The 18,560-nt window shown below is 42.4% G+C and overlaps 1 protein-coding gene across 2 annotated transcripts in view; it reads right to left on the bottom strand.

Moving 5' to 3' along the window:
* Positions 1-17,227, bottom strand: part of SPOCK3 (SPARC (osteonectin), cwcv and kazal like domains proteoglycan 3) — a 246,012-nt gene extending 228,785 nt beyond the window's left edge. The window contains exons 1-2 of one of the 2 annotated variants that reach the window (XM_069976606.1): positions 17,024-17,227; positions 16,740-16,940 (exon numbers count right to left, since the gene is read on the bottom strand). In XM_069976606.1, coding sequence (XP_069832707.1) covers positions 16,740-16,937 — 198 coding nt within the window. In that variant the 5' untranslated portion in view covers positions 16,938-16,940; positions 17,024-17,227. The remainder of the gene's footprint in view (positions 1-16,739; positions 16,941-17,023) is intronic. The other variant, XM_069976607.1, reaches the window with a different exon arrangement.
* Positions 17,228-18,560: the final 1,333 nt, after the last annotated feature.

Genomic DNA, 18,560 nt, shown 5'->3' with positions numbered 1-18,560 from the left:
TATATCAGTAAGCCATATGTTACTTTTTATACATCTGTCTGTGATTTTAGGATGTAGAAAAATGTTTTTATTATATAGTAAGAAGATTTAAAGGGGCTTTCCTAAGCTCCTGAAGTGCAGCAATCTGTAATACCTTCTCTCTCCACCTCCAATATGTAACCCTGCTTGGGTTTCCTGGTGTCAATGAAGCAGGGAGGGGGGAGAGAGGAGACATTACAGTTTTAGCTATTTAAGGGCTTGGGAAATCCTCTTGAAACTTTGTACCAGAGAATAAAAGCATTTCTCTACATCCTGGAGGTACAGCTGGATATATGGTAGGTGTCATGTGTTTCCTACTCCTCACAGCAATTTAAAACTACTCTGTACCCACAATCTGACCACCTCAAACCACTTGTACCTTCAGATAGCTGCTTTTAATCCAAGATCTGTACTGGGGTTCATTCAGCAGGGGATGCAGTTATTGTCCTAAACAACTTTTAAACTTGCAGCACTGTGTCTAATTGGCCTGGCTTAGAGTGTGTATGCCCTAGGATTGCAACACCCCTTCATCCTTCCTCATCACTGGATTTTTCCTATTCACCTGAACACTGCACAGGTGCCTTAACGATCCAGCTCATGTACAGTGTTCACACAGGTGATGAATAGGAGAAATTGTTCTAAGGACATTCCTAATTATGAAGAGGACGGGGAGGAGGGACGAGGGGTGTCGCAATCCTAGGGCGCGGTCACTCTAGGTCACACCAAGTCGACACAGGGCTGCAAGTTAAAAAGTAGTTTTTTAGGACAATAACTGCATCACCTGCCAAACGAACCCCAGGAAAGATCTTGTATTAAAAGCAGCTATACGAAGGTACAAGCGTTTTTTTGTTGTTTTTTTTGGGGGGAGGAGGGGCAGATCCCTTTATCAGTGTCTGCACTTTGGAACATGAATTACAGCTGATAGATTCCCTTTAAGGAAGTTATTCTCAACTCCATACAACAAACAGCTGTGGCAGTTGCAACAAACAGCTGTGGCAGTTACAATAAACAGCTGTGGCAGTTACTGGTGCACTGACTATAATTTTATCACCTGTGAAATCCTCAAAACATGACCTGTTGGTGGGTCTTGAGGACTGGAGTTGAGAAACACTGCTTTAAGGCATTCAGTGATGTACAAGTATGTTATGGTGCACAAAGAGGGTAATTAAAATGCAAAATAATACATATTAAATAATGAATAAACTAGAATGATTTTGAAAGTTTTTGTAATTATTAGATTACTGGAGATGGATTGTTGATAGAGGGATTTAGCATTTTTGCTATATATGGAGGCAATGAGGAATTTTTTTTCCTAATATAGGATGAAATTGGCTCAATAGGGTTGTTTTCCTTTCCTCTGGATTAATACTACAGACTTATAATTTACATTTAATGAAGTTCTGAATATGTTATTGTACTACCTAGAATTACCTGAAAGGACATGTTTCCCAAAAAAATCTCTACGTACTATAAAAAGAGGTAAAGAAACATCAGTGATCATTTTAAATGAGCTACTGACATATTTTGAAGGCCGATTTGGGCAGTAAAATGCAGCCATATTATGGGAATGTAAAACCAGCATAAGCTTTGTGTAAAATTATACTGATTAAGGATATCAACTCCCATAATGTTATAGTGGCAAAAATAATCAAAGGAAGAAAAGAAAAACAGAATTTAAATACATATATAAAAGCTTATATGAACCTGGTGAAAAAAAGGGATGAACATTTTCTACCGAGCCCTCCAGCCTATTAGCACTGCACAGATATCTCTTATTGGGAATCTGACACAATATTCAAGAAACTTCTAAGCTGCCCCTAAATAAAGTGAAAATAAAATAAGCTTGGTTTGAATTCCCAGTGTTATTTTTATTAGGCATGAGCGAATTTACAGTGGTAGCGAAACTTTATGCCGCTCTGGGTGTCTAGAAAAGCTAGATACGATCCTGGGGAACTTCTCCAAGGACTGCAAACAGCTTTTCCAGGCACCAAGAGCAGATCGGCATGGAGCTACACAGAGTACAAAGGCAGTCGGCTTAACCCTTATTCGCTCATCCCTAATTTTTTATGCCATCTAAAAAGCAACTGTAATTCCATAACAGAAACACTGGACCTAATATAGTATAAGGTGCATCATTTATATACTCATATGAACAGGAATTTTTATGTATTGACCAAAGTCCTTTCCATTCTCATCTGATATAACATATACCCTTGGTAGTCCCACTGGCTTCAATAAATCCAACATAGTTTCCTATAGACTACAATAGGTGACCTGAATGTAAAAATTTTATTGTAGGATTGAAAAGCATGGTAAACTAAACTGTAAACAGACTAAATGTAGTCATTAGCAGAACCATAGCTTGGATAATAATAGAATGATCAGACCATGGTCTATATAAAGTAATAATCATCTTGTACAGGATTTGACAGTCAGAAGGAGAAAGCTTTGATTTTACACTACAGTCGAATGAAATAAAAAGGCAAGTAATTATATTTGGAAAAACACTCCGGAGTTATACATAGGAAGAGGACATTGTTTAATCAAAAAACAGAAACAAGAAACATTTTAAACAGTCATATTATCCAGAAGCCAACCTGGCGCTAAGCAGCAATAGTCTTTAATTACTACCTGTCAGACTTCCCACACACTTACAGTGCAACACAACACGGTGAATCAAAAATAATTTTAGTCTCTGCTCAGTTTCTTTTTGTTATTTCTTTATATATATATATATATATATATATATATATATATATATATATATATATATATGCCATTTCCTTACAAATAAAATATTAATATTCACAGCTGGCTAGCAAAAGATTGGTTGTTCTTCATAATTCCTTAGTTACACATGCAAAATGTCAGATATTAGTGGTTTCAGACAAATGTTACTGGCAGTGGTGGATTAAAGGACTCATGGGTCAGAGGTGGCTTCTACCTATACATCCCCACTATTAGGCTAACCTCAGATTGTGGACCCTTGTTCTTGTGTTCACATTTTTATTAAAAACACATTTGAACATATTAAAAACATATTTAAAGGTTTCAATCATGTCCCTCCATTCCCTTCTTTTCTCCAGACTAAACATGTTAGAAAACAATCTGCATACAGAAAAATACCGCTGGTGCCATACACACTGTGTGACCAAGTCCCAAACCAAGCCGCTCACTTGGTATTAAGTCCAATGCAATAAGTAATGGGACATTATAACTTCATGTTTGCTAAAAACTTGTTTCTCTTTATATATAAATTTTGCAATTTCCACAATAAAGATGAAAAATATCCAACTCTATCTCCATACAAATAGACAGAAAAAAGAAAAACGTCACCACAGTGTGTTGGACAGACGCAAGATGACCTTCACACCCTGGTTAGGTGCTAGCAAGTCTCTGTCCTTCGAGGCGCTCACCCACTGGGGAACGATGACGTCGACATGTACGCTATGTTTCGAGGGAGGAGCCCTCTTTCTCAAGCTTAGGACTTTCATTTTCGGACTTATTTTTGTACTGCCTTGTTAGTGTGTGTTTTGACCTGGACTTCTTGACCCTAACATATTGTGTTTTTTGTTTGCCTGTCTTGTTCCATGTTCACTTATTGAAGTTAAGAACTGCCGCCCAGTTGCCGACTGCTGCCTAGGGCAAGTAGACAGGGACAGCAGGGTGGGTGCCAGCATTAGGGCTGCACCTGTCTTGTATTACTCAGTCCCCTACTCTAACAATACAGATTTAAATCCTTTCCTTTAGAGTCTTTCCTGGCGTTTTATGCTTCAAGCAGTCTACTATTTTTGTAGCTTGTCTTTGGACTCATTCTATCTAAACAAGAGCAAGAGGGCACTCAAATTTGAACAAAGACAGAATCACATATTTCCAGGATGAGCCATAATTCAAACTGTACATATAATACTAATCTGTAACCACCCTGCTCCTGTTATTTAAAGCATTTAGTAAAGGGAAGAACAAGGATAAATATGTTCACATTGTATCAGAGGCTCTGGTTTAAGCCTCCTTCACACAATCTGTTTGACACTATGGGACAAAAACCCGATGGACCCCATTAAAGTCAATGTCAGGCTCCATTCTTGTCCATTGGTGCAAAGACCTATTCAGCTTCATTTGCCAGTGCTGAACGACAACTGTGCCAGTGGCCCCAAACCTCAGACACAGTGTGAATATAACCTAAGAAAAATAAAACACTTATTATATTATATCTAGGCTATGGTACAGTATATTTTTTGCAACAGATATGACAGACAGTACAAAAAGTACTGTCTGTCTGACAAGTAAATTGATAATCAGAAATATGGAAAGTCCAACAGCATCCATAGGGAAATTTAAAATTTTATTGCATATTCAGATAGAACAGAATGGAATTCGTGCGTCGTTTCAACCTATCTGCTTTTTTTTTTTAAAGGCACACTTTATCATGCTTGATAAAGACCAGATCAAAACGTCGCATGCATTCTGCTCAACCTGCATATGCAATAAAATCTTGAATTTTCCTATGGATGCTGTTGGACTTATATTTCTGATGTTGCATGGTCAGTTACCAGATTAGTGACCCTATAGCATGCATCCTTGCTCCTATTGGACATGTGGACTTTGATCCTGTAAGGTGCTGTTGGATCCTTCTTTTCTTTTAAACAAATAGATTATGTTCATGAAATAGTTGACATTTTTTCATAATAACGGCTGTAGAAAATTATCATGATCATTATCATCATTAAAAAATAGAATTTTTTTTCTTTAAAAAAATGTTGTGTAAACAAACCCTTAGGCTTTATTTCGTTATAATTTTCATTTCTCTATGGCTTGGAATGCAAAAATCAACTTGTTTATGATCACGTGCAGATCTCAATGCCCACTTATATCCAAACCTACTATATATGCAATCCAAGCTGATATAGAGCTGATGTAAAAATAAAAATAAGTAATATGTGATAATAAATAATAAGTGAAAACTGGTTCTACTATAAGTTAATGAGGATATCCCAAAAACTAAAATTTTCCATAGCAATAACATAGAGGATCAGAGGGTGTCTGTAACGCCTGGAGTAGTGGATCCACTGGACCGTCACCAGCGATGGCACTAACCTCACCAGGGAGCGGAGTCTAAGGGGCCGCTGGTTTTTACCAGAGCCCGACGCAAGGCGGGATGGACTTGCTGCGGCAGGGGACCCCCAGGTCGCTACCCCTGGCTTGGTTGCTAGCGACGGCAGGCGAGGGGTGGCAGGAGCAGTAGACAGGTGCTGCTGGCAGAGGTCTGTAGACGTAACCGCAGGTGACAGGCTGAACACAGGAGCAATGGAGTGACAGGGGAGCAGGAACCAGGAACAAGGACTAGGGACCAGGTAGCGGATAGGTATCAGGAACAAGGACTTGGGACCAGGTAGCGGATAGGAATCAGGAACAAGGACTTGGGACCAGGTAGAGGATAGGAATCAGGAACAACAGGGGCTGGGCCAAACGCTATGGGAAGCATGTAGAGGCTCCAACACCTGTAGTGGGGCAGGGCTGGAACTTATAGGGGAGTGATTGACATGTGGACCAATTAGGAGCGCACTGCCCGTTTAAATCTGAGACAGCCGACGCGCGCGCGTCCTAGGAGGCGGGGACGCGCGCGCCGGCCGGCACAGTGAGAGAAAGGAGCGGAGGAGAGGTGAGGCGCCCCCAGGGGCCGAACTAGCAGCAGCGCAGGGTCCCTGCACAAGGACCCCGGCGGCTGCATGGGGCAGGAGGAGGTTGCGGCGGCGGCCCGGAACACGGGACGCTGCCGCGGCCGTGACAGTACCCCCCCCCCCTTTGGCCTCCCCCTCTTTCTTGCCTGCAGATGGAGGCATCAGGCAAGTCTTGGTATTCCGCCGGTAGGCCGGATAAAGGCTTGGCGGGCTCGGGTGACAACATAGAGTACTTGGGCTGAGGTGACGTCAGACACTGGTTGGAACAGTCCTGACCCCAACTAAGAATCTTCCCGGTTCTCCAGTCCAGCTTAGGGGCATGTAATTGCAGCCAAGGGAGTCCCAGGAGGATAGTGGAAGAAGAATGGGGCAGGACGTAGAAGGAGATCTTTTCCAGATGTGAAGTGCCCACCTGGAGGACTAGAGGTGCAGTCTGGTAGTGCACATGGTCGGTAAGAATCTCGCCCGTGACCGAGGAGATAGTCAGGGGTCTGGCTAGTGGGGTTACGGGTAGCCGCCATCTCTGGACCAATGTAGCTGCAATAAAATTGCCTGCTGACCCAGAATCGAGAAAGGCAGTAGTCTGGTGAGTTTGTCCTGAGGGTGTCTGGATGGAGACTGGCACAGACAACTTCGGAGAGGTGGCATTCACACTTAGGGAGACCTCTCCCACCAGACCTAGGTGCTGGAGTTTCCCGGACGCTTGAGGACGTTGGGGACATCTCAGCCGAAAGTGATCTGAACCACCGCAGTAGAGGCAGAGATTCAGCTCCAGACGACGAATTCTTTCATCAGGTGTCAGGTGAGCCCGTTCCACCTGCATAGGAATCTCAGGAGTCGACTGGGACTCCGGAACGTCAGGATTCTGGAAGACCGGCGCCAGCTGGTGATGGCGACGGGACAGGCCTAGTCGCCGTTCATGCCAGACCTTCTCCTCTCTCTCAGAAAAACGAGTATCGACCCTGGTGGCCAGTAGGATGAGTTCGTTCAGGGAGGTAGGTAGGTCTCGGGCGGAAAGCACGTCTCTCACCCGACTGGACAGGCCCTTCTTGAAGGTGGCTATTAGAGCGGCCTCATTCCAGTCTTATTCTGCCGCCAGGGTGCGGAACTGGATGGCGTAGTCACCAACAGAGGAAGTTCCTTGGGATAGGTTGAGGAGAGCAGTCTCAGCCGAAGACGCACGGGCAGGTTTCTCAAAGACAGAGCGGAACTCGGCCAGGAAAATTCGGAGATTAGCAGCCACAGGATCATCACGGTCCCACAGTGGTGTGGCCCAGGCCAGAGCTCTACCTTCCAATAGGCTGATGATGAAAGCCACTTTAGAGCGCTCGGTGGCAAACTGACTGCTTAGAAGTTCGATATGCATGGTGCATTGGGTCAGGAATCCTCTGCACAACTTGGAGTCACCAGAGTATTTACTTGGGAGAGCCAGTCGAAGTGTAGAAAAAGCAGCAGGAGCTGGTGAGCGCTGGGCTGTAGTATGCTGCTGTAAGGCGGCAGTGAGTTGCTGGATCTGCTGCGACTGTTGCTGGATTTGTTGCGCCTGTTGGGCGACCACTCGGGCTATGTCACGGATAACAGGCACCTCGCCGGGATCCATGGTTGGCCTACTGTAACGCCTGGAGTAGTGGATCCACTGGACCGTCACCAGCGATGGCACTAACCTCACCAGGGAGCGGAGACTAAGGGGCCGCAAGGCGGGATGGACTTGCTGCGGCAGGCGACCCCCAGTTCGCTACCCCTGGCTTGGTTGCTAGCGTCGGCAGGCGAGGCATGGCAGGAGCAGTAGGCAGGAGATGGTGCTGGCAGAGGTCTGTAGACGTAACCGCAGGTGACAGGCTGAACACAGGAGCAATGGAGTGACAGGGGAGCAGGAACCAGGAACAAGGACTAAGGACCAGGTAGCGGATAGGTATCAGGAACAAGGACTTGGGACCAGGTAGCGGATAGGAATCAGGAACAAGGACTTGGGACCAGGTAGCGGATAGGAATCAGGAACAACAGGGGGCTGGGCCAAACGCTATGGGAAGCATGTAGAGGCTCCAACACCTGTAGTGGGGCAGGGCTGGAACTTATAGGGGAGTGATTGACATGTGGACCAATTAGGAGCGCACTGCCCCTTTAAATCTGAGACAGCCGACGCGCGCGCGCCCTAGGAGGCGGGGACGCGCGCGCCGGCCGGCACAGTGAGAGACAGGAGCGGAGGAGAGGTGAGGCGCCCCCAGGGGCCGAACTAGCAGCAGCGCCGGGTCCCTGCACAAGGACCCCGGCGGCTGCATGGGGCAGGAGGAGGTCGCGGCGGCGGCCCGGAACACGGGATGCCGCCGCGGCCGTGACAGTGTCTAACCACTGGGATCCCCACCAATTATATTAACATAGATGAAAATGTCCACCACAATGAAGCAATGAGCCAGCCAATGAGCTTGTTATTACCTATCCTATAGATAGGACATAAGTTCTAATGGTAGAATAACCCCTTTAAAACCAGTGGTGAATAAACATAGGATGTTCCGGAGGACATTTTCATACTAGACTGTGAGTACTCTATGAAAGCCATAAGAACAATGTCATATTAGTAAACTAAAACCAAAAAGAAGATTGTACTTTAAAAAATTTGTGTCCCAATTAACAAGTTCTGTATCTTTGAATGGCGATATAGGTATCAAAGTGCCATGTTGGCAAAATGGCGCAACTAATAGTATATGTTAGCTTATCTGGCAACAAGTACGATTTCGATTTGCTTATGACACCAGACTGGAGCTGAGAGCATACCATCTGGACAATATAATGAAGATAAATGTGCATTTGAATACAAGGTAATGATATGCATGATAAGTATGATAAAAGTTAATATGTAAATGTTCATTAACAATCATTTACATAATCCCCAGTGACAGGCCCATAAACATTACCACATCTGTGAAATGTGCTTTTAATGCCTTGCTACAGACATTACTAATGTGTAACATAGCTAATATTGCACTGTAAGGCCCACATACTGTAGAACTACCATAACGTACAGTTAACTGTAATGACTTGTTGAAAGTAAATTTATTTATTTATTTTTTTATTTGAATAGGTTCTTATAGCTCAGAAAACAATCTTTTAAATGGACTAAGTATAGAGCTGCCACCTAGCTAGTAGACTACCAGAATTTGCATCAGTAGACCACTGTCTAACAAATACTTGCATCATAAGGATGCTGGCCAACCAATATTTGCATCAGTAGACCGCTGGCTAACCAATATTTGCATTAGTAGACCACTGTCCAACAAATATTTGCATCAGTAGACTGCTGGCCAACCAATATTTGCATCAGAAGACCGCTGGCTAACCAATATTTGTATGAGGGAAACTCTGGCTAACCAATATTTGTACCAGTAGACCAAACTGTCCAAACACATGCATGGCACAACTACCTGCAGGAGGCAACCTCTTTGACCACAAAGACAATTTATATGATCCTAGCCCACTGATGGAGATTCCGAGATTAGACTCACAGCTGTCTAATCTATATGGCCAGCTTTATGCAAGACTGCTTACATATTGTCCTTAAAACCTACAGTAGGTAAAGGTAAATCTGCAATGGCTGCTTTTGCAAATATCACAGAATACTATACTTTAAGGTTATGTTTGCATGTTCTACAAACAATGGCTGTTCCTCTGTGAGTGGCCTTTGTTAAACGCGACCTACAGCCATAAATAATTATAATGATCATTAATTCTGGACGTAGGTAGCATTAAACAATGGCCATTTATGTGGAATGGCCGTTGTGTGTACAGCGTGTGAACATAGCCTAAAGCTGGATTACACTAAAAATAAGCCATATGTCAACACAATCCAAGAACATCACCATCTTGTCTTGACCAAATTTCATTAAAAAGGACAGAGGCAAAATAAAAATTTGTTCTCTGGTGAGATAAATCAAAACCCTTTGGAGGAGAGGGCTCATTTAGCTTGTTTTTAGCACATAGTTTTTAGCACAGCATCTCTTCTGGTATAGGTTGCATCAGGGTGGAAAGGCACTGTCAATGCTTATCAATGCCGCGTCATCAGCTGCTCAGCCAGGATTGGCTGAGCCAAACTGTGCTCAGCCAATCGCGGCTGAGCATCTGATGACGCTGAAGAGGGAAGCCGGCACTCAGGACGCTCGGAGGGATTCGGCCCGGCTGTCCGAAGACGACATCGCAGACTGAAGATCGGAGACGAGTCGGCACGTGACAGGTATGTATAGCGCACCACACTTCCTGGTACACGGGTGGGGGTGGTGGGACACGGGAAAGGGGGCCATTCACAGACATAACATACATTACAAAGTTGTATAACTTTGTAATGTGTGTTATTCTGTCAATAATTCTTTACTGCCGCACTACCCCTTTAAGGGGCTATTTATCAGGGTGGTGTGGTGCTCTCCCCATCATGGAGGCATCCCGTTGCATCAGGCTAGAGATATCTGGCTATCCCGTGTTTTGAGACTCGCAACCGAGGCTCCACAGACTCTTGTTTTGCATATTTTATTTTTTAAAAGGGCATTATTCATATAATAATGGCCGTTATTTGAAAATAACTACCGTTATTTGTCGGTAAATGACAGCCTCCCAAGAAAAATGGTCATCATTTTATCGGTGTGTGAACATAGTTTTATACTGAAAATATTATAAACCTGTAAGGCACTGATACCACTATAGACAAGTTGCATACAGTATACATAAAAAGTGAGAAATTAAAATTTACAACATTGAACTGGCTTGGTATTAAGCTTATTAGATTTATTCAGCTTTGTATTATCCTATGTTCGTATCTATAACATGGCATTAGAGTCTGCATATGCATTATTGAAAGCTGATTACGACATCAGATTAGATAAGTATAGGTCTATGCTAGCTATTCCTACTAATGATTTCTGGCTATTATTTCTAATGATTTGGTAGCTACATTTATACCGAGTTTCTTTCTATCATCACCCTATGTTATTTCACTGTCCTTGGGTATAGCCCAGCTGGTGCCATTGACGTTTTAGTTTCAGCTGTGAAACTGAGCAGTAATCATTATGCAGATATCTGCGATGGCTTTGTCTTCTTCAACACAGCTTTGTTTTCAGAGCAATACACAATCAAGGATGGCTAAATAGACTTCATTATTAGGGATCTGGATTTAGGAACGCGCTATGTTGGTGCCAGTTTCGTATTTGTGTTTTTCTTTTCCCTAAAAAATGTGTCAAAATAAAATATAGATTTAGAATACAAAAATACTAAAAACTAAATAGGATGAAATACGTTTCCTTTTTTTTTTTCAGATGAATGGTCACTCAAACAATATGCTCTAGTTTAAACTAGGAGATCTTAAACAGGATATCCCGATATGATATCCATATGGCCTAATAGGGCAAAGACTCTTTGGATGAATCTCAAACATGCTGTTCAGGCAAAATAATGACCAAAAAATATTTCTGAGATTGAAGCAGCCTCCAAAGAAGATTAAGAGTTGGAGTGTCATCTCCATATATTATAGAGAAGGAAAAGATCATAGACATCCAGGAAAGGAATGTAACTGGATAAAGGTATTTCTACTGCTATGACATTACTCCCATCAAAATGACGGCTGCTTTTATTGGACAGTCTTCATCTAATGTCAAATGACGACCGTTATTACATAACTGTGGCCCCTTATTATGTGAAAAACAGATGTTATTTGCTGTTAAATGATGGCCATCTAATAAAAGCGTCCATTCTTTTGATGTGTGGACATAGCCTTAACTGGCACAAATAATTTAAAATACAATATGTAAAATGGGCCTTCCCATTAAGCACCCCTATTTATATCCAAGACTGCAACCACAGCAAGAGGTCACCCTCTACAGTAAATTATTTCTTTACTGGAAGTAGTTTGACTATAGAGTTTAAGAAAGTTTTTGTACATTAAGATTTCGATAAGGTCTAAATACATTTAAGAGGTGTAATAAAATTATAGGTTATATTAAGTAAGTCTGGAGAAGGCCTAATGATGCAGGAATATATTGTTATTGCCAGATTAGGAGTCAGGATGGAATTTTCTCCCTAAAATGAGGAAAATTGGTTTAGCATTTTACTGCATATATTTTTTGTCTTCCTTTGAATCAACAACGAAAGTTGTCAGCTAAACTGAATGGATTCATGTGTTTTTTCTGCCTTAAAACTAATGTTATGTCAATCCCTTCACCCATTAGCCGACATTGCTGATGTAATTTTTCCCCTGTAAGTATTACAAAAAAAGAAAATTGATGTTTTAAGTGTGTTTTGGGACAGTATGCATGAAACATTACAGCAAAGATGTGGTATGCTGGACCAAGATCAAATTCAGGATTTTGCCATGTGGGTTATGGAGCCCTCAACATAGGGCTTGTACAGAAAAACCCACTTTTATAAACAGTTCCATGTCCATGTGGGGCATTGCACTTTTATTTTAATGGGGTTGAGCTGTAATATCAGACAAAACCTATGGACAGGTGTGTAGCATATTTTAGGAATTTAGGCGACTCTGTACCGACAATCTGCCCCCCCCCCCAAAAAAAACCCAACAACAAACAAACACTTGTAGCTTGTCACCTGCCGAACGGACTACAGGATAGATCTTGGATAAAAAGTAGCTATCTGAAGGTACAAGCGGTTGGTGGGGGGTGGGGGGTCAGATTGTGGGTACAGAGTCAATTTAAACAGTCATGTAATCAAATTTTCCTCCTATCTGCACCATTCTTCACCTCCTAGTGAAGAGCTTGAGGCCTGTGCTCTTCACCAATCAGCTGCCCCCCCCCCCCAATGCTCCTCCCTCTCCTCTCTCACAGCATAAGTGGGTTAAGACAAAAATAATGCAAGATGATTTTCTCTTTTCACAACTACTTCATCTTTTTCCAACTGCTGCACAATATGAGCACAATCACATAGATTATCACAGACAAGTGGCAGACAATGATGAACGTGAAGGGCTGCACAAATAGTCCAGCAAGCAGGGTGGCCCCGTCTGCAATGCAATCTAGCCACATAAAGGTACTTTACACAGCTCCTTCAAATGGCTCAATCGCATTGTAGACAGGCCCGCACATCTACTTGCTGGATGTACAGCCCTCCACTTTCATCATTGTCCGCTCCACAACCCCCGTTTACACAGGGCAATGTGTGGCTGACTAATGAGGATTTTTAAGCTTTCTAAAAGGATGTAATCAGCCGACAATCTATCTTCTTCTTATTTATTGACTGATCACTGGGCCTATTACACAGGCTGTATTAGCCTTTTCAGCAGATGATTGCCCTGTGTTATGGGGCACTTACAGATAGCTTGCATAAAGGTAGAAAGAGACCTCAAGCTTCCTCAAGGAAGATGTCACCTTCCCCCAACAAGGTACAGCAAGGTTTCATGGATTCACATATTATAAGGGATAAAGATGAGTCTGGCTTATTTATAGGGGGATAGCTAAGTGTAAGTGGGAAAGCTGCATCTGTATACTCTATACAGTGTTCACCATGAGGGGTGCAAGAGAAAGCACACATAGGGGGGAGCAATGTTCTTCTCTTAACTATGCCAGGTGTTACATAAATGGCATACAACTGTTTAGTGCTGCTTGTTTTAGTAATTCTTTAGACTTAAACTTCTAAAGACTGCTCCTAATGTTAAAGTGACACTGTCGCCCCATTTTTGCATTATGACTTCTCCACACAGGTGTAAAGGGTAAATTTTACCTTATTTTATATCATACATCATAGTGCCTGTTCCAGTAAAAAGTAATCTTTCATCATCTGTGGATTGTGCTACCTGGGCGGGGCTTCGTGGCTGCAGCACCACCATAGGCCGTGACGTCATCGGCACATAGGCCCGACCCCCTCATCAGCCATAGGAACGGGTTGGCCTAAAAGTCTAGGCCCCGCCCCCTCAGTGGCCATTGGTATGGGTCAATCTGAAGGGGGTGCAGCCTATGCACCCACAATGATGTCATAGAGGGTGGGGCTTACAGTGGGAATGTGGGCGGGACTAAGTTGTGCTGGGGCCATGAAGCCTCGTCCAGGTAGCACAATCCACAAATGATAAGAGATCACTTTTAACTGGAAAAAGCACCATGGCGTATGATATAAAATAAGGAATGAAAACTGCAAAATTTACCTTTTACACCTGTGTAGAGAAGTCAGAATGCAAAAAGGGGGTGACAGTGTCACTTTAAGCACCTTATGGTCTTGTGCTTACACCCAACAACCCAGGTTACTGTAACTGAATCTTAGGATTAAGTAGGAAACATAGACATGATGCCTGTTAGCAAAATGTCAACGCTAAAGCAAGATAAACTAAGAACAATGGAGTATAATAGGGTAAGCAGTGCTGGAGTGGAGTGCGATTGAAGAGGAGTGTTTGGTTTTATCTTTTTTTTATAAGTTACATTTAAATTATTTATAAATTAAACAGTTGTCAGATAAAAACATGATACCCCTCCCCCCAAAAAAAAAAAAAAAATTTAAGTGTAACTGATGCAGTAACAAAATATACTTCAAGAAAAATCTTTGCAAGAGCCATCTGAAATAAGGTCAGGCATGCAAAACCAATACACCAACTCAAAGGAACTACAGTGATAAACTAATCCACTGTGCAGTATTCCTTACGCAAATACTAGCTTCATGTAAAATGCCAACTGTTAAAACCGTTTCACGAGCTACAGAACTTCCCAATTAGAGTTTGGGGTTTTATATGGTTGCCTTGGCACCTAGACTGCCCTTTCTGATGCCCTATTTTCTGCATCACTTCAAAATTGAGGCAGGAGATGCAGATGTTATTAGTTTATGAGAGTGTAACTTTAATCCAACAGCCCACAGTCTGTGAAGAAAAGAGGTTGGGTATTGCAAGATCCACATCAAACTTCAAACTCAACCTTGAACTACTTCAAAACCAAAAGATTAAGGTTTTGAAATGGCGTTCACAGTCCCTATGCTTCAAAGTTATTGAAAATCTGTGGGTAGATCTTACAAATATTACGCGAGCAAAATGATTACCAAAGAATATTTCAGAACAAGAAGCGTTCTGCGAGGAAGCGAAGGGAAAATCCTAAAGCAAGAATAAAAGGAGTGTTAGCTGGCTACAAGTTACATTTTGGAACTTTGATTTCTGTTAAAGGGGGCGTTACTAATCCCAACTGATAAGGTACACAAACACTGCACATGTGACATTTTATGTCTATTATTTTCCTATTATGATAATTTTTTTTATTGCAGAGGATGTGATAACTTTTCATGTAATATAAGAGGTTGCCAAAGGTCTTTATAAAATTATACCTTAAAGTGTCTCCTGCAACTTTCCTGTTGCAAAATGTACAGTACATTCCAGCAAATATGGTCATTATACTATATAATCCATAAATACTACTGCATTGCCAGGTTCCTCTTATAACAACATAGAGAACACATTATAGCTGAGTAACTGCTAGGCTGTCCTAACCTAATTATGTGCCATTCTTCTCATTTAAAATTCTCATGTAGAATTTAAAATAATTTACACTGAATTCAACATTTTGTGCCCAGTGTCAATCAAATGTAGTATTAACCGTGATTGCAATGAGTCTACACTATGAATTGCATAAACATGAGTCATGCGTCACTATGTACCCAGTAATCTCTCACTGCCAGCGCGCCACCGGGTGTATTACCTCGACTGCTTAATAAGTCTATTGCTTCAATGCAAACGTGATGCTGTGTTAGGCATGGACAGGCACAACAGGAATCTAAGTGACAACCTGTGCGATCTATCTGACTAGGATTGAAACAAACAATTTTTATGCATTAGAAGAACATCTGAGTTCTTCCGGAAGCTCATATACATATGAGATTTTACTATGAATGAAGCTGGTCTCTCATGGAAATTTCTAACATTAGTACAAGATTACATTGCCAGTTTGGAAGCAATAGACACACACACACACACACACACACATATATATATATATATATTTTTTTTTTTTGTATCAATGAGTACTGACTGAGAAATAATCTAAAGCATAAAGCGTGCCTGATAAATGTTAAAAGGCAAATAGTGAATACCAATTGCCAGCCCAGAAGCCATTGTTTATGTTAAACTATTATTACTAAAAATCCTTGTTATAAATCAGATCCTCACTCCATTGGTAGCCATTATAAGCTCCTTAACAATATTTAGTTTTCCAGTGCAGCAATAATAAATATGCAGTTAAAAAAGACAATGAACTTTTAACAGTGTTCACAAAACTTTTAGCTTATTAAACAACACCCTGAAACAATGCAGGAGGGATGAGAAGCCACAGTAACAATCTGCATTCATGATATAACAAATACACCAAATTGCATAAATCACTATATAGAACTATATAGATGCTTGCTTGTAACATTGTTAATTCCAGTTCTTACCCTCACAAACTTACAAAATGCACAATGACGTCACAAAAGGGACCGGTTTTTGGCTTTTATTGCAACTTTTTTTGTGAACCTTGGTGTCTAATACACTCATTTTCTGCAAAGCTAAAGGTAGCACACCCCTCATGTCTGACTCCTTGGAAGTCACATTGAACATTGTGAGGAGTAGCCAGCTCTCAGACCCATTCAGGCTGCACTGTCTGATAACACCTATGTGCAGTATTCTACATCTTCTACATACAACCTACTGGGAAGATCTCCTTCCATGCATGCATCTTATTATACCTTCAGCTTGTTATATGTAAACTGGCAGACAGATAATAACTATAATAATATATAATAATATACAGTCAAGTATAGGCCTACAATGGCATTATTTCGGACATTCCATCTATACATTGTAACAATCAGACACATTTTGCCCCCTGGCACTGGCACAGGGTAATCTGGCCATTGAAGTTTATCATGTAAAAGACGGGATTTGATGTGATGCATCATCACTACATAATAGGGTAGGGTAAAAGTTAGGCACGAATCATTGTAGGGTGGTCAGTGCTGTGCCCATCTCCTAGCAGCTGCTCACACAGTGCCCACTGCCCGCAGCATCGTGCAATGAATAAGCATAGGGAAAGGTGCACTCACATCCCGGAATCGGTTCCAGTGGCCGGCGTCCTTGTCATACTGGGATATAGTGGTAAGCCATTGTTTATCATCCAGAAAATTGCCTCTGTCTGACCTGCCCGTCGCTGCTGCAGCCGCTGCCAGAGCCCCACTGCAGCCTACTGCTGCATACACACAGAGCAAGGCTACCTTCACCATCATCATCATCATCATCATCATCTGCTGGAGGAGACACAAAGGGGAATGATCAGAGCGCAGCCAGGATCCCTCTCACCTTCCCAGCCACTACAATAGTCTATAGTCACCTCGCCTCTGCTGCTGCTGCTGCTGCTGTTAGAGATGCAGCTCAACGCTGCCAAGTAGCAGGAGCTGCTGTGCCTGTGTGTGCAGAGCTCAATGTGCTGAGTGAGCCGGCCGAGCGCCTGCCTCCTGTGCCTCCTCCTCCTCCACCAGCCAGGGGGGCAGCCACTACATGCAGTTTGGGGAGGGCATGGTTAAACTTTCCCAATACTATAGGGGAAACTTGGTGCTTGCCTAGGACCCAGCTAAAGTAGATGTATGTGCCTGTAATGCATCATCAGAGCAGTCGGGGAACAGAAGATACCTCTGCCTGATTCACCTCTCTCATGTGCTGTCTCTGTCTCTGTCTCTCTCTGTCTGTCTCTCTCTCTCTCTCTCTCTCTCTTTCATTCTCTCTCTCTCTCTCTCTCTCTCTCTCTCCTGACTAATGACATCCCTCCTAATTTTGCATTATTCAATCTTATCTTACCATCTGTCTCTCACTTATTCTCTGTCTCTACTCTCCCTGTTTATCCTCTCTCAATGCTCTGGTACCAGGATTTCATCATTTCTTTGTCCCTTCTTGCATGCATTCCTCCACACTTTCTTTTACATTTCTTTCATTCCCCCTCTGTTTACCTTTCACTTTATATTCCATTCTGGTGTAAGATTTGCTCTCTATATATCTCTTTTTCCAACCCTTTCATTCTGCATCTTTTCTGCCTCTCTTTATGTTATAATCTCTTGCACAAGGTTAGTGCATATTTTAGAACTCATTCATATCTCCCCGTATATGGCCAATTCTCTATTAACTATCACAAACATGGTAATTAGTGTGAACTACTCCCTAAACCATCAGAATATAAAACACCTTGGCTCCTCAATTGACAATCATATAAAACAACAATATTCTAGCATGAATGATCCTCTGCAACGTTAAAAGAGATATTCCAGCAAACAAAGTTGAAAACATGTTGAAAAACAAGCGACTGCAACGATCAGCCGACATGAACGATGTCGGCTGTACGTTGCACTCTATTCCACGGGACAATTATCGTCCGTAGCGGCCGATATCAGCCGAAAACGAACAATAATCGTTCCGTGAAATAGGGCCTTTAGTAATGGCTTGGTGAAAGTTTTGCTCGTCCTCAAGGAGCACAAGGCACAACATTAGGGTCTGTCAACACTGAGTAAAAGTGGCAGAATTCCGTGTGGAGCCCCCCTACACACACACAGACTCTGCTCGGAATCCCGCCTGCCTCAGTGTGTCAATGCAGTGCCTCGTGCACACCTCCACTCTGCAGTTACATCCAGTGACTCAAAGGGGGTGTCTTCTCTGCATGACGTTGAAATCTTTGCCAAGTTGTTTACTTTTATTTTTTCCTCTGTCTGGCTTGGCCATCGTGAAGACTTCTCCTGAAGATGCCTTGACTCTGCCAGAAATATTTTAGGCTCCTCGCTAAAGCACCATCTCTGTGTATTGCTTCTCACTTTTTCCCACTTTATAACTTCATGCCCCCATATAGTATTTACACATAGTCTTATCTCTCATATTACACAGGC

This window comes from Dendropsophus ebraccatus, chromosome 7, assembly GCF_027789765.1.
Source record: "Dendropsophus ebraccatus isolate aDenEbr1 chromosome 7, aDenEbr1.pat, whole genome shotgun sequence".
In the NCBI taxonomy this organism is placed as follows: Eukaryota; Metazoa; Chordata; class Amphibia; order Anura; family Hylidae; genus Dendropsophus; species Dendropsophus ebraccatus.
The sequence above is the reverse complement of the archived record's forward strand: the minus strand, read 5'-3'. Positions and strand labels throughout refer to the sequence as shown.